The sequence below is a fragment of the Lissotriton helveticus genome, chromosome 12 (genome assembly GCF_964261635.1).
Source record: "Lissotriton helveticus chromosome 12, aLisHel1.1, whole genome shotgun sequence".
NCBI lineage: Eukaryota > Metazoa > Chordata > Amphibia > Caudata > Salamandridae > Lissotriton > Lissotriton helveticus.
In genome coordinates this window covers 757,144,422-757,166,411 of record NC_136073.1, presented here as the reverse complement: position 1 = coordinate 757,166,411, position 21,990 = coordinate 757,144,422, and the positions used below count along the sequence as shown (strand labels likewise).

General features: G+C 46.2%; 1 protein-coding gene across 2 annotated transcripts in view; it reads right to left on the bottom strand.

Annotated features, from left to right (window-relative positions):
• Positions 1-12,210: 12,210 nt before the first annotated feature.
• IQGAP3 (IQ motif containing GTPase activating protein 3) overlaps positions 12,211-21,990 on the bottom strand; it is a 307,137-nt gene continuing 297,357 nt past the window's right edge. Inside the window, exon 38 of one of the 2 annotated variants that reach the window (XM_078671026.1) lies at positions 12,211-16,408. In XM_078671026.1, the coding sequence (XP_078527152.1) occupies positions 16,292-16,408 (117 nt within the window). In that variant the 3' untranslated portion in view covers positions 12,211-16,291. The remainder of the gene's footprint in view (positions 16,409-21,990) is intronic. The other variant, XM_078671027.1, reaches the window with a different exon arrangement.

Here is a 21,990-nt window from a genome sequence, read left to right as displayed (position 1 = left end):
GGAGGCAGAGGAGGAGGAGGAAGCTGCGGAAGAGGAGGAGGAGGAGGAGGAGGAGGAGTAGGCGTCCTGGGCCTTGAGGGCGAGTGGTTCCGGGTGTAATCAGATTCCGGTGACCTAAGGACTCGTCTCTTCTTGCGAGCATGCCTCGGGGAGGACACTCTGGAGACCGACCTCTCTGAGCACGAGCTCCAGCGCCACCGGTGACTCACTGATGACGATGAGACGCTCACCACAGCAGCACTAGACACTGTTCTGGGCCTTGACCTCCTTTTAGACATCGACTTTTCTCCCCTCGACGTCGATTTTTCTCTCCTTGACGTCGATCTCTTTGACGTCTCTCTTCTCGACGTCGACCTTCGTGGCGTCAACAAACTCCCCGACGTAGAGTGTCTTCGCCTCGACGGCGATCTTTCTCTCATCAACGTTGATCTTCGCATCGACGTTGATGGCGAACGGTGGTGTCGCCTCAATGCTGAGCGCCTGCATCTTCGGGATTCATCACGGCGTCGATGGTGTGTTGACGCCGGTGAACTCCTCGACGGTGACCTCGTCCGAGGTCTCGACGTCCAACCCCTCGACGCCGAACTCGCTTCGAACCAGAGCCCTGGGTCGACGGGAAGCAGATGGTAGTCATATCTCTCGACGTCGACCGGGACCTGGGCCTTTTCTTGACTGGGGAGCCCCCCAGAGGCCGATGCACGGGCAGAGGATGAAGATAGAGTCCCTCAATTTCCAGAAGTCCCACCTGTTTCTTGATGTCGCCTCTGCTCCAGGCCTTGGAGACTAATCTTCTCCCTGTCACGCAGGGTCCTCCTCGAGAAAGAGTGACAAATATCACAGGAGTCAGGGACATGGCTAGAAGGGAGACAGAGTATACACACTCTGTGGGGGTCAGATTTAGCCTTCTTCCTACCACACTCAGGGCACTTGTCGAATAAAGCCGGCATTTCGACAATATAGAGGTGGCAAAACTGGTCAAAAACACAGCAAATAGAAGAGGAAGACCCCAGACGTCGAGTGAAACACTCAAAACACTGGAAAAATTCCCTTCTAGCAGGAGCCGGAAAAAAAACTGAAAGTAAAAGGCCTTTGGCTGTGCATCCTGGGATACCGAGGGTCTCTGGAGAGTTCCTTAAAGGCACGATATACCTCTTCCAGACACATAATGGCAGCCTATGGGGCTTGTCTGTCCAACCCTTCCTCTCTATCATGACAAAGGATTTTTGTGAAGGGGAGTTTCTCTAGGTGTGAAACTTTACAAAGTGTATAAAATGTAATGTTATTTGGCTGTCTTTTTCACTTCAAGATTAATTCTGGCCAGTGTAGCCTTGTAGTTTTAGGCTGCATTATTTGTCTTTGATTTTCTCTTAAGTGTCTATGCAGAACTGCAGAAGAAGACAACTTAAGAGACTATTTCGATTGCTCCGGGGTCCACGTACATGGGCGGGACTATTCACAGATTATGACTATACACAGAGATACCCCTACTACAGAACCCCACTAAACAATTAGCAGGACCCACTAGTCCAAGTTATCTCTTGCCTCTTACAGGGTAGCTGAGTGCTGTCAAGGGCTTGGAGAGGTGGCAGCTTGCGAAGTATAAGACTGGGCTGCATACTGTCCCAGTTTCCCTCTCCTGTGGGAACTGCAGCAGCACGCACGAAAGGCTGTGATGACTGCAGCACCTGCTGGGGTTCTTGGCAATACTAGAAGCCCCTACCATAGCCACTTAGGGGGTGAAGCTCCTGGGATGGCTAGTGCGGAGAAGCAGAAAGACCCAGGGAATACGCTATAACCCTGCTTTAATGGAAGAGCTCCATGGCAGAGTCCGCTTTATACCTGAAAAGATGTGAACCACCAAATGGCATGTTCATAAGACTAGCTAGGATGTATCCTGATAAGTCAGTAAACTGCACCCAGGTGTGCCTGAGAATGGCCACACTGGTGCCAACACCCTTGCTGAGGGAGTCAGTGGTATCCAGTCCGCAATGGATGGTGAACTTGACAGCATCATGACCATCTTGCATGGCCCACAAAAGTGTGGCCGGGCTTCTTACAGGACAAAGGGCAGTACTTGAGCTACAGAGTCCTACAAGGCATGAGAATAGTGACCTAGGAGGCAGCTGGCATTCCCGGAGCGACGGGCCAAACTTGTACAGGAATATATCTGCTTATCAAAAGTCCCCATCATCTTTGATTCCCAGTCAGGGGGAGCAGCGACAAACTAGTTTGGGTTTACTCTCCTGGCAAAAGCCTGCACCACAAGGCTTTCAGAAGTATGGTGCTGGGTGAGAAAAGATGAGTTACCTGGAGCAGAGGATGGCGTCTGCCGATGCAAAGGTGGGCATGAGCAGGGTTTGGATCAGGTATCTAAAAGTGCATCATTTGAAAGCCTTCCTTAATGGAAGGAGGGGCTCAGAACTTGACTGACCAGGCCGTAACAGCTTCCGCAGGACATTGGTTTTAACCCCCTGAGGAGAAGTTAAGGCTGAAGAACCCACACCGCTCTTTGGATAACCATAGGAAATAGGCGCCATCTTCTGTGGAAGGCTTTAAGACTAAACTAACCCAGTGTCTGGGGGTGCATCCAGAACAATCACATCTTGAAGGTCCCCTATACCAGATGTTCTCTGGTTAAGGCTGGGAAATCTTATCGCCAGCATCATTGCAGCCAATATTTGAGTCTGTAGACTCATAAAGAATATGAGCTCTTCCAGAGGGCAGAGGTAGTGTCGGCATCAGAAGGATGGTAAAGAGGTTGTAGTTCAGATAAAGGAGAGAGCCATCTAGGTCAGGATGGCACCGGACAGTACAGTGGGTTGTCAATCGTCTGGAGTCATTGGCAGATCGTGTTCTGGCGTTGGGTTGTAGCGCCAGGGAGGGAACTGGTACAAAAGTTGGTCTGAAGCCCTGAACAGATCCAAATGGCGCAACTACCATCTAGGGCAGACCCAGCACTGAAGTTCAGTTGTAAGGATTCTTAGCTCCTTGGGGCATGTAGGTCAACCAGAGGAAGCCAGTGACGTGTCAAAAAACTGCAGCATGGTTTCGCAAAAGTCTAGGATTGGGTGCATCGTAATTGGCCCCGGAAATTACTGTTGCAGAATCAACTTAGAAGTAAAGCAACTTCGGGAGTGTGACAAGGAGGCACGATAATGCCTTTAAGCCTTCTCAGGAAATCGAGAGTGGTGAGACGAGGTAAAGTCATGCTTGGAATTCTTGACCACCTTCTCTGCTTTGTCCGATCCTGGCGCAGTCTTGCGGTGCTTGACCCCGAAGAGCTTGGCTTCCTGATCTAAATGGCTTTGAACTGCATCAAGGCAGTCACTACAGGCCTTGGAATCGTGGTCCGACCCCAGGCAACCCACATGTGGGTCAGTCCCAGGTACTTGTTGGCAGAATTACCCACATGGTTTAAACCTAGTAGATATGGAAGGTGACATTTCCCTTACACACTATTTCCAATCAGAACTTTGTTGTAATAGTGTCTCCAAGAGATCACTGATGGCTCTGGATCCACATTTGAAGGCACAGAAAGAAGGGAGCTGAAGTCAGCGAGCATGCGTGGTGCCTATTTATGGCCGCACAAAACGCAGAGCAACCGGTGCCAGATGTCAATGCACAGGGGTACTGCTGAAGATTTTCCAAATCCAGTCCGATGCCAGGCGGAGTATTCTACAGGTGATGAATCTGCGTTTTTAAGTCTCTATCAGAACCTTCACTTGCATCACGGAGTGATCGAAATCAGCTGGGCATGATTTTCTTTTTTTTTCTTACTTTTTTTTATTAACAGCACATAGTGAAATACAAGCAAAAACAGTATACCATCAAAATGTATACATAATACTTATACAGAAAGGCATATAATACAAAAAAACAGATAAAAAAATATATACATAAATTCATACAGTATAAAAAGAAGCATATTCTCCACAAAGAAATTATTAAATAAAGTTGCCCCAAATTTTCTCAAAATTAAGCATAACCCTGGTACCCCTAATACGTGCTAATCCGGCTTCCATATTGTGGATTTCATTAACCAGAGACCACCACTGCATAATCTGCGGTGGCTGTGGCGAAATCCATGCCCGAGCTATAGTAAGTTTGGCACAGGATAACAGAATAGTAATTAAAGCTTTTTGAGGTAACGTAGTACTGTGTATATCTAAAAGTACAATTGAAGCTGATAATACTGGTGGTTTTATTAGTTTAAGCTTCAAAGCTTTATCCAAGTTAAGCCAAAAATCCTTCCATTGTGGGCAAGAAAATAACATGTGTTCTATGTTAGCACCAACTGTATCACATTTGGGGCATTTAGTACGATCAGTATATAATGGGTTTGAAGACCATTTAAGAATCACTTCCGGGGTATGGTATAACAAACAAGACGTTTTAAACTGTTGCAGTCGAAGGCTAGCTGAATGAACCAAACTGTTAATTTTAGAAAGAGAGTGAGAAATCTGATCCGAATAGATCATCAATCCGAGTTTAGAGCTCCACTTCTCCGCTAATTTAGAGCAATCTTGTTTTATATAAGAAGTTAAACAATTATAGCCAGTGCTTATTACCGATTTGGTTTTAGATGAATAAAGGCAATCCCAGATATCAGATTCGGAGACAGTTAAGATTTTCATCCGACGTATCAGAAAATCATGTACCTGAATATATTTAAACCTCATAGACTCCGTACGATGGTACAAACGTTTTAGAGTCTCAAAATCTAGAAAGCCATAAGCACCATACATGTCCCCTAAGGTTAGAATACCATAGGTTGCCCAAACACTAGCCCTACTATCATTAATATCCCCGGAAGTCCTGGGTTATCCCAAAGCCTCAATTTTTAGTGAAAAAAGGAGGTCTTACAAAAACGCATCATACTAAACCAGATTTTAGCAGTATTTCGAGCTGTCTTAAATTTGACTCTTTTGTAAAAATTTGGGTCATTCAATCTAAGGAGAAACATTCTTGCTTCCAGATTCAACATTATGGTATGAAAAAAGAAAGTTTTAAGCTCAGGGTTAAGTAGGGAACGAAGGCGGCCTATAAAAGTCGCCCAAAAATAAAGTTTAAAATCCGGGAAGCAAAGACCACCCATATCAGTTTATCCTTTTAATGAAGATAAGCTTTTTCGAGCTTTCTTATAACCCCAAATAAAGCTACTAAAAATTCCATCTAACTTTTTGAAAAAAATATTGTTAAGTGCCAAAGGAATAGAACAGAAAAGATAAAGAAATTTCGGCAACATTTTCATTTTAATTAAGTTTATTCTGCTTATAATGTTTAATGGTATTTTATGCCATTTTTTAAGAAGCGGTTTAGTTGATTTAACCAGCACATCATAATTAATGGGAATTATATCATTAATCTTAGATGACATTTTTACCCCCAGATAGTTAGCTGCCCTACAAACCCCCATAATTCCCCCCGATAGTGTATAGTTAACCACTAACTGACTTTTATTCGTATTTAATTTGTAGCCAGAAACATTGCCGAATTTTTCTGCTTTGACCATAATACCCTCTAATGCTGTTATGACATTTGATGAGTAGATTGCAATATCGTCCGCATAAGCGGTGATTTTCAAGCAGTGGGGTCCAAAACTAAATGGGATTATCTTGGGCTGAGCCAGGAGTGCAGATAGAAATGGCTCCATAGAGATTGAGAAGAGCAAAGGTGATAACGGGCACCCCTGACGGGTGCCCTGTGCTATGGAGAAAGCAGTGGATAGTAAACCTGAGTAGCTGATTTTAGCCATAGGTTGGTCATATAAGGCTCGAATCCAGCTAACCATATTGCCCCTGAGACCGATAAAAGACAAAACCGACCACAGATAATCCCACCCCACTCGGTCAAAAGCCTTTTCGGCGTCTAATAAAATCATACCGAGTGGGGAGTCTTCAGTTTCGGCAATGTCGAAGGCTGTGATAGCTGGGTTGATGTGAGTTGTTGTGTCTCTGCCCAGTACAAAACCGTGCTGTTGTTCGTTAACAATCACAGGGACAATCAGGGCCAAACTGTTTGCCAACACTTTGGCAAACACTTTCGCATCAGAGTTGATCAAAGAAATTGGCCTATACGACCCACATTCCTCCGCTGGTTTATCTTTTTTTAAAAAGAAGATTATTTTCGTAATATTCCAAGAATCCGAGGCCTTCCCAGTTGACCCGATATGCTGTGTTACAAGAAGAAAAAGAGGAATTATTTCCTCAATGCAAATTTTGTATATTTCCAGCGGGATTGAGTCCTCCCCTGAAGCTTTCCCTGTTGGCAGAGATATAATAGCATGTCTCAGTTCCACCTCGGTGATATCATCCGAAAGAGTTTCCAAGCCTGAAGATTTTCCAAATCCAGTCCGACGCCAGGCGGAGTATTCTACAGGTGATGAATCTGCGTTTATAAGTCTCTATCAGAACCTTCACTTGCATCACGGAGTGATCGAAATCAGCTGGGCATGATTTTCTTACATCTTCTGAACTGGAATCATCATAAACTCTTAAAGAAGGTTCTGTAACCAAATGAACCTGAAGGCATCCCCAGTGGATCATGCAGAGGAGAGTGAAAGGCACAACTGAGAGGACATTTCCGGTTCTGGGCCAAGGCAGAGACGTCCACATATCCATAACCCAAATGTGAAATCAGGTCGGTCACTTTGGGGTTCAACTTGCACTTGTGGTCCTGCAATGAGAGGTTACATAAAGCATTCATGGTCACGTTAGGGGAGATTGTAAGGTTGGCAGCCACTGCGAAACATCTAAGCCTCTCATTTCTACAGGGCAAGCTTGTGGCAAATGGAAATAAGACTGCATTGTCACAGCCCCTTGGGGAAACATCTACAACTAAGAAACCCAGCTTATTAATGAACACAATAGAAGGCATCATCCAGCAAACTAACTTGAGCATCCCTCGTAAAGCCAAACAAGCTCAACCGGGCATGCCTTCGAAGGGCAATGGAAGAACCCACACACCTGGCCACTGAATCCATTGTGTCAGGAGCAGACCTAAGAAGTTGTTTAGCGACTTAATAACCCTCATGAACCACTTCAATAATAATAATAATAATAATAATAATAATCCACATTTGTAAAGCGCACAATCACCCGTAAGGGTCTCTAGGCGCTGGGGGCCGTCGGGAAGATTAAGCAAGCTATTGCCCAGAGTCACATGGTGCTGGGCTAATCTGCTGCCGGAGCCGGGGATCGAACCGTGATCCCCAGATTCCAGAGTCAGTCGCCCTGGCCGCGGCGCCACACCTCTTCCACTTCAATGAAGTGACCTCTGATTTGCAAAAGAGGTACTACCCTTCACGCTATTTATCAATCGACGACCGTGACAGACAAACTTCTTAGAAGGGACATCAAAGTGGCATCAAGAGTAACTGAACCAGAAGGCATAAAATCATTTAGGCCCTGGAGCCCCAAGGAACTCTATTACATTAAGGATAGGACCACACTGAATCCACTGCTACGTCTACTTTAGGTACAGCAGAATTTTCAACGCAAGACAGAGCAAGAAATGTGGAAGGTACAAAAGATTGGTGGATACTTCCCCAAAAAACGGAGTCGGGAACAGCTGTAGTGGTGTAGGTTGCGTCGTGCTCGACTCTGGAAGAAGACGGTTAGGCCTTTGGTGGCAAAAGAAATTGTGGAACAGGGTCGGGCCTCTAATCACGAAGCACTGAGGAAGAGTCCACCGGCAGCAGCACAGCTGAAGTAGCCACTGTCACCTTGTGGCCTAAAGGCAGACCAGAGGGGGTGGAGCACAGTTAACAGAGGCAGGGTCTCATGTCCACTAAGACAGGACATGGTTCTAATATGAACACTGAGCTAACAGTCGGGCAAAAAATTCACCAACCTGAAAACCTGTCCTGTGATCGGACAAATGGCCTGATGAAAACGAGCCACATACAAAGTAATATCTAAACCTGGAGTGAGAAGCCTTCTCCAGTGGTGGGCCAGATTGCTGCACGTATCCTAGAGTCAGGACCTGTAGGGGCATCACTGTCAACACTCATTGTGGCCTCTGGACCCGCAATAAGGTCTCACCCAGCTGTCCAAAGCAGGGCTCGACAAATCCGAAAAATGGTACTAGTCCTGCAGGTCTAGTACCATGGAAAATCCCCTCGACCTGACTCCAACCCACTTGACCTCCGTCTCTGAAAACGGAGCAAAAGTGACAAGATAACAAGATTTAAAGGCATGTTTATTGCTCATTTCCTACGTGAGCAATAAAAATGCCTTTAAATCGTGTTATCTTGTCACTTTTGCTCTGTTTTTAAAGACAGAAGACAAAAGTTAGTTTGATTTCCTACTCGCCAGAAAGGGCGAGTAGGACCTAAAAATAGCTCGTCCTCATCCATTCTCCCTCGCAAATGCGAGCGGGCGAGTGGATTTGTCGAGCCCTGCAAAGTCACCATATGCAGTCAACAACAGGCCAGAGGCGCACACTGAGTCCAGACCACACGGGTAGAAGTTGGGTGAACCTGACGGAGAGCTTTGAAAATGGCAGGAATGTCAAACTGACCTCTTTGTCAATAGCATTATCTATACGCACTGCAAAACAGGATTATTGGAGCAGGCCAGAACTTGAAGTGACCAGAAAAAACACAAGCATTGGCAAAGCCACTAGGTCTCACCTATGCGAGAGCTATTGGCCATGCGTTTAGGCCATTTTGTACACCAGTGTGGCTGCGGTTCAGCATGGATAAAAGTGAGTGGGGTGGGGTAGTTTGGGACTTATTGTGGTAAGGCAGGGTGAGGAAATTTGGAGTGGGGTAGATTGGGGCAGATAAGAGTAGATTGGGGTGCGGTACATTGGGGAAGGTTGGGGTAGATTGGGGTGGTGTACATTGGAGTGCAGCAGATTGAAGTGGGATAAATTGGAGTAGCTGGAGGGGGGTAGATTGGGGTTAGCTGGAGGGGGTAGATTGGGGTAAACTGGAAGGGTGTACATTGAAGTGGTGTAGATTTTAGTGGGGTAGATGGGTAGACTGGAGTGGATTAGATTGGGTGAGGTAGATAGGAGTGGGGCTTTGAAGTCGTGTAGGTTGGATTGAGGTACATTTGGGCAGACTGAAGTGTGGTGGAAAGCGATGCGATGAAGGGGAGCAGTAGCACGTGTAGGAACTGGGAGAAGCAGTGCCATGAAGAGGGAGGGGCAGCTGTGCCATTAGGAATAGGGGGCATTATTACGATGAAGTGCACATTTCCCTACATTATCAGTAAACGTATAGGAAATTGGTTGTGAAAAGTGATAAAATACTTTTTGGACCCAGGACACATTTATTCCATTGCAAGTATACGAAGAAAACCCCAACTATCCAGTTTCAAATGCTTGGGACCCGTTTTAAATGTTGGTATTTGGTTAATAAAACATATTCTGTGCAATTTTTTTGTCGGGAGGTGGGAGCATGTAGAGGTTATCAGGTCGCCCTGGTTTGACTACTATTAACTTTAAGACATCGAGAACTAGCCGGCTAGTGGTTGGAGGGCCCACCAATAGACAATGTCCCTGAAGCTCTTGTTTGCGTTAATTTGATTTAAAGCGCTCCTCAATAATTAACTTAAAGTGCCTCTTGCATCGTTTTGAAGTGCTATGCAAGCCTGACGGAAGCCCTCTAACCAGATTCTAAGCGTAGCCCAGTGCAGATTTCACTTATTTCGCATACTCCTGTAGGTGCTCAACAACACATGGTGAGGTACTTCTTGTTACGAGATGCATTTTAACCATCGCCGGGCTATTTAATTTACAGAGAGAAATGCCAACCTAGGGCATTTTATCCCCATATGAATTTGCAGCCAAATGCCAGATTACTATACATAAGTGGAAAAATCTCCCCAGCTGAGATCCGCCGAGTGGTCTTGGCGGGAATGCATTATGTGCGAGCAGATCTCATGGGCTGGTGTGATCCGCAGAGGCCTGCAGGGCTGAATACACCATTTATAGGAATTTCAAGAAGCGGGCTGACAACTGGGTGGATTCCCCCTTTAAACGGCAGTGCATGCCTTCATTACAGGACCGAATATTTGGGCACGTCAGGATGAGTCGAAGCAAGGATATTGGGTAGGGCCACAGTGGTTTAGAGATACATACTATGTGTACCAGGGACTCCGCTCCTATGGTCTGCACTGCTTGTCCTCGTCGCCCCCCTTTTGCCATACCGGTAGGCTTCAAGGAGGATCGGCCCTGATCTTAAGTGTCATCAATTGAGCTTCCAGACCCTTGGCCAGGGATTGGAGGGGACATATGACCAGGTTGATGTTGAAGAGTCAAAGAATGTCTTCATCAAAAACAACGAGAGCCTTTAGACTGCATCGATGAAGTGTGGAAACACAAGAATTGACCCCAGCTGGACAGTTGGCACTCAATGTAATCCATCGCATTGCATCCAGAGTGCAGAGCTGCGCCTAACGCTACACAACTATATCTGGCAATGATGAGCTACTGCTGGGGTACAACGTTTCTTTGTCCTGTCTGACACCTGGAGGCTAGCAATAAGGAGAGGAAACTAAGAGAAGATGAATCCATCAGGAAGGGAGTTTTAAATTGTTAGTTATTTGTAATGTGTGGTTTTGCAGTGTACCTATGGTTCATCCCAATAATATTTCGAATTGCTGCAATACTCACTAGTATGATGGTAATTATGACTCACACGGTGCAGTAAAATCAAATATAATAAATACGAACAACCACAAAAAGAAAAAATCTAATATTCGTGCACTGATTTTGGGTTTTTTGTAACTGGTAAGAGCAAGAGACTGCCAGGTTTGCAGGATTTCCATCACATCATCACTCCTGAAAGTGCAATTCAGATCTAGTGGTGGACTCGTCTCCTTTGATTCTCAAACGTCAGGTTTTTTTTTGGAGGGGGGGGCAGTGAAATCTACCCGGTGTGCCACCCAATATATTGGGCTTGCTGCAGGTGTCACTGCTGTTAATTGCTTCAGAGTTGGGGTTGTTGGACAGTGAGGGAAAAGGTGAGGCTTCAACTTGAACAAATATCTGCTGGAAGAAAGTTATTCACAACCATGGGAGTTTTGACTCATTTCTTTCACTAAAAGACACAAGAATAACAAAATCAGTCAAAATTTCTGGTGCCAAACCATTCCTGTTGGGAAGAACCAAGATCCACTCCATATGGCTGAGAAAATAAGAGTGGGTGGGTCAGAAGGAAGCAATGTCTGAAAATGGGAAGGGTCACACATTCTAGAAATTCCATGTCCACTCATATAGGTCGTCAAAATCCAAGGGCACCTCATCCATTACCAGCCAGATTAAATTATCATTGAAGTAAAGGAACAGACATGGAACACAGCTACTGCCATTATTCACAGTCAGCCGCCTTAGAAGATCTTTAACATTTGAGTAAACTACTACTACTGTCAGAACCCTAGAAATGAAATAACTGTACCCGCAGAGAGGAGACACCGAATCTACTTCGATTGAAATTGGGCCCCATGCTACAATCATTTCATAAGCTCGAGGTCAGAGGCTTTAATGTTTATCGCAGACTAGTTTGCATTTGCCTAAAGCTTTCAAAAGCGCAACTGCTCAACCTTACTCATCCATTTCCATAGAAATTGACCAGGTTGTTTGAAAAAGAGGCTCAACACACAACAGTTCTTCATGTGTGCAGAGGTTTTATTACAGATCGAAATCATAATTGCTTCAGCAGCTGAATCAAGACATGATACAGTCAGAGAAAAGGATGGTTTGACAGCGCCCAAGCCCAGCACACAAAATGGCTGACCTTCTGGATTAACAGTCAACGTTGTGCAACATGGCAGCCATTAGCCCTTACAGGATAAATTGAGTGCATTTGGTGTGGCTTGGCATGAGTAGTGTGGGAAGTCATTGACTCTTATCTATCTAATGATGATTTAAAGATACAGATCCAAGGACATAGACAGACAAGAAAAATTAAATAGTGACAAGAAAAACACACTTCGTAACATAAGGTCACGCAATATAGACATAAATACATTTCCATATTTGTACTACAAAACGACATGCATTAGCTCTTATGTCCGCATACAGCGCAGAAAATCATTTGACCAAAAACACGCAGAATGTTTCATAGGAATAGAATACTTTGAGACTGATCAGCATCTCTCTTTAACTGTGCAAAAAAAATCTGAATATTCCAAAAAATTGTGAAATAGGTCACAAATATAAACCTTTTCAAAGCCATTTTGAAATATTACTTTGGAGGGGTTTATGTTAATCGCATGCAGGATCGCATTTTATTGGAAAGTACAAATTATACGGCTAATCACCGAAGAATACACTGAAATAGAAATGGTGTTAAAAAGCACACTGATGCAATTTGTCAAAGTAAAAAGAACAAATCAGTTGTACCATTCACAGAAAACGCACTGATCAATATCGGATGAGACAGTGAGCGGCTACGACTGTGGCATCTATGAAACGAGTGAATGGAAGAATACACAAGTGATACTGGACATCAACATCAAGGTAAGTGGAAGGAGTGTATACCACATAAGCCCAGTAAAGCACTTCACCTGGTCAGCTTAAAACAGGTTGTCGTCTCGGTTCTACGGTGGTAATAGTCCAGCAGTCTTAGCCGCTGGCTACTATGACCACCTTAGGAAAAGTACCCATGAGCAGAAATGGGCACGTGATTGGACATGGTAGAAAAGAGTACCAGATAGTAAATGTTATCAGCTTCTTAAAAAGCCAAGGTTACCACTGTCACGCAACCTATCTTCCCACCCCAGCAACCTTCTTTTTCAGGCAACAGTGGGTTTTTTCCCCCACAAGACTGGGGCTCCAAGGTGTTTCCACCCAACACCCGAGTGAAGACGACACTAAAAGTGTAGTGGCCTGCATCCAGTTTCGAGCAGCCGATGGACAAATTGCTTTAAAAAAATCACTTTAATGGCAGTAGTGGTTGTAGAATAAACAGGCATGACGTGTCATATAACGAACTACAATCATTAAGAAAGTAGAGTCACGTAGGACGCAGCATTCTACACTGTTAATGTGGACTCTCTGGCCAAAGTCTGGTGTTTTCAATACACATATTTAAAAATAAAAACCATTAAAATCTCTAAAACAATAAAACCATCAAAGAACATTAATTCGCCTACTGGATAGTAGTCAGTGGCGGTCGGTAGAAAGATGAGACTTTGAAAGAGTGCGATTCGTAATGATTCCTTTGACCTTGCCAAGGCTTCGTGGGTACTCTCCAGGGACGTTGGAAAACCTTCATAAATGCACCGCATCAAACTGCAAGAACCCATGCTCCCTGCAACCCCCTTCACACTACTATGGCAGTAGCTCAGATCAGCAGTGTCATGAAGTCTGGGACAGTGGGAGGTGGATTCCAAGCCCGAAGGAGAGTGGCAGGAAGGGCTGGGGCTGGTTAGAATTTGCCTAACAAAATTCACACTTTTCTTTCGGTGGGTTTCGGCTCCAGACAGTAGCAAATAAAAGTCAATCTTTGCCAACAGACTTTTAATCTAAAACGTTAAACAGAAGCCTCTGTAAGTTGCTGAAAGCCACTTAAATGAAGAGGAAATCAGAACGAGGTCACGTGGGTAGGAGGACGAGCCCAAAAGGAAGAGCCCCATGGTGGCAGTATGAATAGAATTAATCATATAATGCCCCCTACATGGGGCAACTGATGAAAAACATTGGGGACAGCTTACGTCATGAAAGGCAAAGGCACATTCAATTGAAAAACATAAGAAGCCATAACCAGTACAGTCCCAATTATCCAGAAACGAACACCCACCAATGGTACGTGCCCAGCGCTTCTTTCGGGATTTAGTGAAACAGAACATTTGCAAAAGGTGCTTTGCTAAAGTCTTTTTTCCCTAATCTATCACTTCGTACAAAAAGGTGGCAGGCAGTGCAACTGCAGATGCTGGGCACGGAAGTTGAAAAATATTAATACCGAAATGGCACTGCCATCCGGCAGAAGGAATTACCTGGCCTTGATTCAGTTGCCAAGACGACGGCAAATATATACAAGACAAGCAGGAAAAAAACTTAAATAATTTACAGTAATTTAAAATGTGAACATAAAAACATTAAATAAAAATTGTTTAAAGGCGAAGTGAGTGAGGTCTGTCTCTCAGTCACTCACAACCGCTAATTAAACCAGTAATACCTGGTTGTGCCACTAGATGTCGGTGCACCCGTATAAATGGCCATCTAAAGAAAGGATCCGTTACCTTCTCAAAACTAATGTTTTATTCACCCTGCGTCCATCAGTAGGTTGCACGAGGCCCCGCAAAAACCGTTTTAAATTTCTTATTTTGATTCAAATGCGTCCAGTGATTACTGCGGTTTTAAAGTAATAGCTTTATCCTAGAAATAATTCTACAGTTAGAAAAAGGAAAAGGTTAGGTGGGTTTGGCTTTGGCATATTATTTGCGTCTGCTTAGCATGTTAAAAGCTAAAAGGAAATACCATGGCAGCAGGGTCAGTCAGCTTAAAAATGTTTTCTACCTCACGAATTCTGGATAACCCGACACAGAAATGCCGCCACGAGAGAAGAAACAGAAAAAATAGATTCAGGGTCTCTTGTAGGCCAGGGACACGAAGGCGCGAGCTTCTGAAGTCAACTTTTTTAATTTGAAAGAATTACCCCATTTCTAAATCTGACCCGCCCTTTGACAAGACCTCCAGGTGACCTGGCTCTGGTGCTCACAGATATTCGGAGTGCTGGACATTGTGAACTCACAATAACTTTCATTCTGCAACCATGCCATGTTAGGGGTAAAAAAGGTGAGGCAGTGGAAATGCCAGAGGAGGTTTTCACTCATCCAAAGGATTTTCAGAAGTATCCCGGCATTACACACCAAAAAAAGACGGGCTTGTTTTAGTGGATGAGTTACTCACAGAGAGGACACAATTTCGAGTGAAAAATAAAAATCGATAGACCTCCCTGCATAAATCGGGCCTTCCCTGTCGCCACAGATCTAGGACGACGCTTCTCATTCAAGGTCAGTTCTAGGATAACTAACAGGTCTGCTGGCCCGATGGCGGCCAGGTCTGCTTAGAACACTGGAATCCTTTTTTTCTATAAAGAGATAATATCACAGGTGCAATGCTGCCCCATTCCACTACATATAGAAAATGGGTCAGAACAATTAACTTAAAATTCAGTCATGAAAATATTTCAGAAACTAACATTTGCACAAAGTAACTGATACTATTTGACAACTGTGATCTGAGACAGCATAACAGGGAAGCGGATATCAAATGTCTGTGGCAGACCAGTAAATAAAACTGAACATCAGGGCCTTGGTGACAGAGCTGCTCCATGGATGAATGAAATAAAAATATTTAAAAAACACTCCTAACCCCATACCTCACAAACCATTGTTTACAACTGTGACCTTGACATCTCACCAGGCAAGAACACATCAGCCACAAACTAGAGTAATACAGAGGACCACTTGGCCGTCTGCTTCCAGATCCATCCACTAGCAAAGCCACCTCGCTTGGCTACCTCAAGACATTCCTCATCAAGTCCACATTCCATAATTTCCCAATTTCAACACATCATGGATCCTAAACAATGGTGCAATGTACTAGAGGTGATGTGGTGCCATGGTGACGCGTGCGCCGCTCCAAGCACACCCCCAGCTCAAGGGAGACCGTGGTAGGCTCAGGTTCAAACACTTCATGTAGCTTGAAGACAAGTTCTGCGCAACAATTTGAGCCCTCCCAGCAGCTCAGCAATGTTTCAGAAGAGGCTCGGTCCAGCCAGAGGAAATCGGATCAAAACAGGTATAAACAATACGCCAGGTCCGGAGTTCACCGAGTGACGAGGCGCGTCAGTGACCAGTATGACCATTGCACGCTTCGCAAGAGCAAGACGTCTGAGCACAAACAATAAAGAGAAAAGTAAATGCTTCACCTGCCATATCGCAGACCAAGCCATTCGTGATCTCCACACGCCAGCGGATGGAATTGATGTAGGATAAACATATATAAAAAAGCAGGTTAATTTAAAGCAGCATAATCTTCCACTGGAGGAGCCATTCAGATCATTTGGAAGCAACAGGGCTTCGCCCTGCCTTTGGTAAGGTGCTCTCTCTCTCTCTCCATTCATACAGCAGTGCAGAGTTTATGTAGTGTTCGAACGAACAATAAACGCGAGCAGTAGCCAAGGTCTACTGCTGTGACCATCGAGCTTTGTCCGTCTTGGCTAAAAAGGTAGCATAAGCAGCCAAACTTGGAACCCTGTTGCTGGGTTTCCTAGTGCAGAGTTTGGGGATCCGGCCCAACGTCAGAACGTTTCCTTCAAGGTGGAGTTCATTTACTTCTTCTTGAAGAACTTCTTATTCAGCAGGAAGATCAGAAGGTTCACGTTGACCTTCGCTTTACTGAACATTTTCATAACAGCAACACCTTCATACTGCAGCTGGAGTAAGTCCTGAGAAGGAAGAAGGTGATATGAGACATTACACACTTATCGTAAGCAAAAACACTTCAGCCCTATAGTTGCCCGCTCGAGAGCTTCAACTGGACCTCCAGCCGATGACGGATACAAAGGGTGGAGGGTGACGGCTCTGCAGTTTGCAATGAGATCTCCCACAACTAAAGTTTCTCTAGAAATGCATCTTTCTTTATAGAAGAGAAGAAAAGAGGACAGTAAAAATTGCAATGTCAAATGTGCTGCTTAATTGGCCAAGGAAAAATCTCAGTAGTTCAGCGAATAATCAACAACTCAGCAAATACACAACCTTTTGATCAATTTTCACAGCAAATAAAAGAGGTAAAACACTACAAGTGGCAACTTTTACACCTTGTTAGACAGCATGGTACTTTACACCACAGGAGCAAAGAGAAGACAAAGTTACTTACCGTCAGTAAGTAAACTTCTGTGCTAACAAGTGCGCTGTCAGTTCCTGAACTTTTTCCATGTCCTATCACACCATGGAGAGAGAAACCGAGAGACCAAAGACGGAGACAAATATAGCACCTAAAAGTCTGCATGCCTTGGGATCTTATTAGTCAAGGAACAAATTCCTCAGGCGTAGAGAAAGGGTGGTACCGACTTTGCAGAAAGATTATGTATCCATCAGAAGGAGTAGTTTCTGTCCTGTAACTCCAGTTCTGTAGAAGGGGTATCTCTGTTATAGTCATAATCTAGTGAATAGTCCCGCCCATGTGCGCGGACCCCGGAGCAATCAAAAATAATCTCTTAAAGTGTCGAAAAATGCAGAACTGCACAGACACTTAAGAGAGAATTAAAGACAGATAATGTAGCCTATATCCACAGGCTACACTGTCCAGTACTTCAACTAGAAATTCCACCAAAATCCACAAACAGCACAGCCTGTCCAGGGTTTTCTTACAGAGAAAACCTTGCCTTTGACAGCAAAAGCCTTCTGGAATGATAGAGAGGAAGAAGTGGACAGACAAGCCCCATAGGCTGCCATTATGTGGCTCAAAACAGGATACTGTGCCTTTAAGAGAACTTTCCAGCAGCCTCACAGTATCCCATAATGCACTGCAGGTCCCTTTTACTTTCAGTTCTTTTTGAAGGCGTAACACACCAGACCTGTAGCATTTCTTACATGAATATCTCTCTCCACCGGGGAGGAGGGCGGGCGCTTATGACTATAACAGAGATACCCCTACGACAGAAGTGGAGTCACAGGACAGAAACTACTCCTTCTTTAGTAGGGGATCTCTGTGTATAGTCATAATCTAGTGAATAGAATGGCAAGCCCATCCCCACACCAAAGCGGCGGTGGAGAAAAGAGAAATAACACCACTACTGTGCGAACAGATTTCGCAGCGAAGCCTGCCCAACCCGAGCATCTGCCCTGGCATCAGTGTCTAGACAGTAATGCTTAACAAAGGTATGGACCGACTTCCAAGTGGCTGCCTTGCAGATTTCTGCAATTGGAACACTACGGAGCAAAGCAGTTGTGGCAGCTTTGCCCCTGGTGGAATGAGCTTTAGGTTTACCCCCTAAGGTCTTTCCAGCCTTTTGGGAACACAATTATATACAGGACACAATCCACCTCGAGATGGACTGTTTAGAGGTAGCAAGACCAGTCCTGACTGATCCATAATTGATAAACAATTGGTCTGACCTACGAATATCTTCGGTTTTATCCAGATAAAAATTTCAACACCCTCCTAACATCCAGGGAATGCAGAGACCTTTCCGCTGGAGATGAAGGATTCTGAAAAATCGTAGGCAAAGTTATAGTCTGGTCAACATGGAAGTCAGACATAACCTTTGGAAGAACTTTAGGGTGAGTACGCATAACAACCGTAGCAGCATGAAATACAGTATAAGGTTCTTGGCAACACAACGCCTGAATTTCCCTCACCCTGCGGGCCGATGTAATAGCCACGAGGAACGCCGCCTCCCAGGACAGGCGCTGCAATGAAGCCTTATGAATAGGTTCAAAAGGCTCCTTCATCAATCTGGACAGCACCACATTCAATTCCCATGAAGGCGAAGGAAGCCGGACAGGAGGGAACACTTTCTTCGAGCCTTCCAAAAACCCTTTGATCGCAGGGATCTGAAAGAAGGAAGTCTGTGAAGGCCATTTCCTGTAGGCAGTCAGCGCAGCAAGATGAACCTTAATGGAATGGACATTAAGGCCAGACTGCGCCAGGTGTAGAAGATACGGAAGGATGACATCTTCCTTACACGTCGTTAGGTCATAGTCCTTGAACTTGCACCAGATGCAAAACCTCTTCCACTTGTAAGCATAAGAAGTCCTAGTGGAAGGTCGCCTAGCCTCCTTCAGTATGTCCATACAAACTTCTGGTAGATTCAATTGGCCATATTGCACTATCTCAGGAGCCATGCCGCCAAACTCAAAGACGAGAGGTTGGGGTGCAACATCTGCCCCCCGAACTTCGTGAGAAGGTCCGGCCTGCACGGCAGCCGTATGTGAGGAAGGAGAGACCGGTGAAGCAGGTCCGTGAACCACCACCGCCTGGGCCATTCCAGGGCAATCAGGATCATCCGTGCCCTGGACTGGGACAGCTTGATGAGTACCGCCGGATTCAGGGGAATGGGTGGAAAAGCGTACAGAAAGCTGTTCGACCAGTTAATCCATAACGCATACCCCAGCGTCCCCTGCTGGTAGTACCTGGAGGCGAAGTCTCAGCATTTGCTGTTTTCGGCGGTGGTGAACAGATCTATGTCTGAAGTCCCCCACCTTGCGAAGCCTTCTCCTAGTACTTCGTCGTTTATGACCCATTCGTGGTTTCCCTGAATCAGTCTGCTCAGTGCGTCTGCCTGAACATTCTGCACACCTAGCAGATGGGTAGCCGTGATCGTCAGTCCTCTGGCTAGAAGCCAGTGCCAGATCGCCTGCGCCAGAGTGCGCGATCACGAACCCCCCTACTTGTTGAGGCAATACATCGTGGTCGTATTGTCCGTCTGTACCAGCAGAGAGTTGGTCTTGAAGGACGTAAGAAACGCCTTCAGTGCCAAGTGAACAACTCTTGAGTTCCAGGAAATTGATGTGATACGTGGACTCCTTCGGGGACCACGTTCCTTGTATCTGTAAGTCTCCGGAATGTGCCCCCCAGCCGTGGAGAGACGCAACCGTCCCGATAGTCTGTGCGGGAATGTCCTCGTGAAAGGGAACCCCTCTGAGGAGATTCTCCGCCGAACACCACCACTTCAGAGACTGAAGAGCATGCAGAGACAGTTGTATGTTGTCGTCCCAAGATCCATTCCTCTGATCCCACTGATCCTCCAAGCACTCCTGCAAAGGTCTCATGTGCAGCCATGCGTGTGGCGTGAGGAAGATACAAGAGGCAATCGACCCCAGTAGAGAAGACACCGTCCTCACTGTTGTAGATGGAGCGGTCATAAGAGCCTAAGCCTTCCGGAGGAGTGATAATCATCTCTCCTCCGAAGGAGACACGCTTGCTGACAGCGTATTGATGGAGGCTCCCAAGTACTGTATGCACTGGACCGGAATCGGGACAGCTTTGGACACGTTGATGTGCAACCCCAGCTTGTTCAAAATAACGCACGTCTTCTGGAAGCGTGCTTGAGCTTCCGAGAAAGAGGCGGCCTTGATCAACCAATCGTCCAGGTACGGGTAGAAAAATACCTCGTTTATCCTCAGGTGTGCAGCTACCACTGCCATGCACTTCGAGAATGTTCTGGGCGCAGACGTCAGCCCGACTGGCAGTACTGTGTACTGATAATGATTGGCGCCGACGTGGAATCGCAGGACCTTCCTGTGTATGTGTGCAAAGGGCACATGGAAGTACGCATCCTGTAGATCTATGGCACAGAGCCAATCTCCCTGTTGCAGCTGAGGAAAAACCTGATGCAACGATAGCATGCGAAATTCCTCTCTCTGCGAATCCACTTGTTTGCTTGTCCCAAATCCAGAATGGACCTGAACTCGTTCTTGTCCTTCTTGCGAACCAGAAAGAACCGGGAGTACAGACCTCTCCCCCTTTGAGACAGAGGTACGTCTTCTATCGCCCTTTTCCTTAACAGGATATCGGCCTCCGCCTGGAGCTCGCGCAGCTGAAACCGCGAGCAAACTGGAGGAATTGCTGGAGAAGGGCTGATGAACCGAAGACTGACTTAGTCCGGCCGGCCTTTGTTCACCGAGGAGCATCAAGCTCTCCCGCGTATGCGCACAATATACTTGTGAAGTATTAAAGGCGGCCCAGGACCACAGACAAACCTGGGAGAAAAAACGCCGCTAGAAACGGAAGAAGGCCTCAAGCCGTTCTCCACGCCCCAAACCTACAGCCTTCCAAAAGTCTCTGAGTCAGACTTATGCGGGCCACTCACTACCCTCATGGCAGCCCAAGGGTTGCCCAAAGAATGGGAGAGTAGAAGCACACTGCTGAGCCGCAGGCTGCAGAGACGTCAGACAAATACAAGTATGGCAACGTAGGACAAACCCACAATACCTGGGGGTCGGCAGGAGAGAAAACTCCGCTCCGACACCGATGCTTAGATCTGAAACTATCAGGTCCATAGACTATCTCTTGTAAGGCTTCCCTCCTGTCTCTCGGCAGGGGAACCATAAATCGGTGAAGAAAACACCCCCACACAGGAATCTTACCACAACGGCCCAGCAACAGCGGGCCACAGCATGGCGTCTACATGCCGCCACCCCTGCGACCAAGTTAGGAGTACTTTTGAAGCCAGAACCTCCTGGCAGGTGGTAGTGGACGAAAGCCAAGTACCGCCAACCAGTTAAGAGTCGGAGAGAGACTCCCCGTACTCATGGAAGACGCATCCCTGGCATCAAGGCACGGGGATTCGCAGACTGAGGGGCCAAAGGCCTCTGGGGTGGTGGGTGGGAGAGGGAACCGAGAGAAATCCGAAACATCCCCGGTGGTCTCACCAGTGGTGGCAGAGCAGGAGGCGACCTAGCCGATGAGTAGGTATGCGAATACTCAAAACTAAGCAAAAGGACCAACGTCCCTCGTTTACACGTGGTGAGTAGCCACAGACTCCCCATCAGAAGGGTTCCCGACGCTGAGCAACTGCTCGGCGTCGTGAGTGGACGGTGCCGGGAACACAAAGTCCCCTCCTACGAAGAGGGGCTCACCACGGAGCGAGGCCTGGAACAAGACCCAGGCCGCAAGCGCCGGCAAGTATTCCGCGGCTGTAACCCATGACGTCGACCTCACTACGACGTCACCATCACTAAGACAGTGACTGTCTCTACGACAACCAACACTCCGACGTCAAAATGTCACTACGGTGTCAAACATCGAGACGCCGAGCCATCCATAATGGTGACGTCTGGACCCAACGGAAGATAGAGGAGCCCAAGCGACCAACACCCCAAAAGGAGCATCACTGCTCCATGACGTCGAGCCTCACCGCTCCATGACGTCGAGCCTCACCGCTCCATGACGTCGAGCCTCACCGCTCCATGACGTCGAGCCTCACCGCTCCATGACGTCGAGCCTCACCGCTCCATGACGTCGAGCATCACCGCTCCATGACGTCGAGGCACTCCATGACGTCGAGGCACTCCATGACGTCGA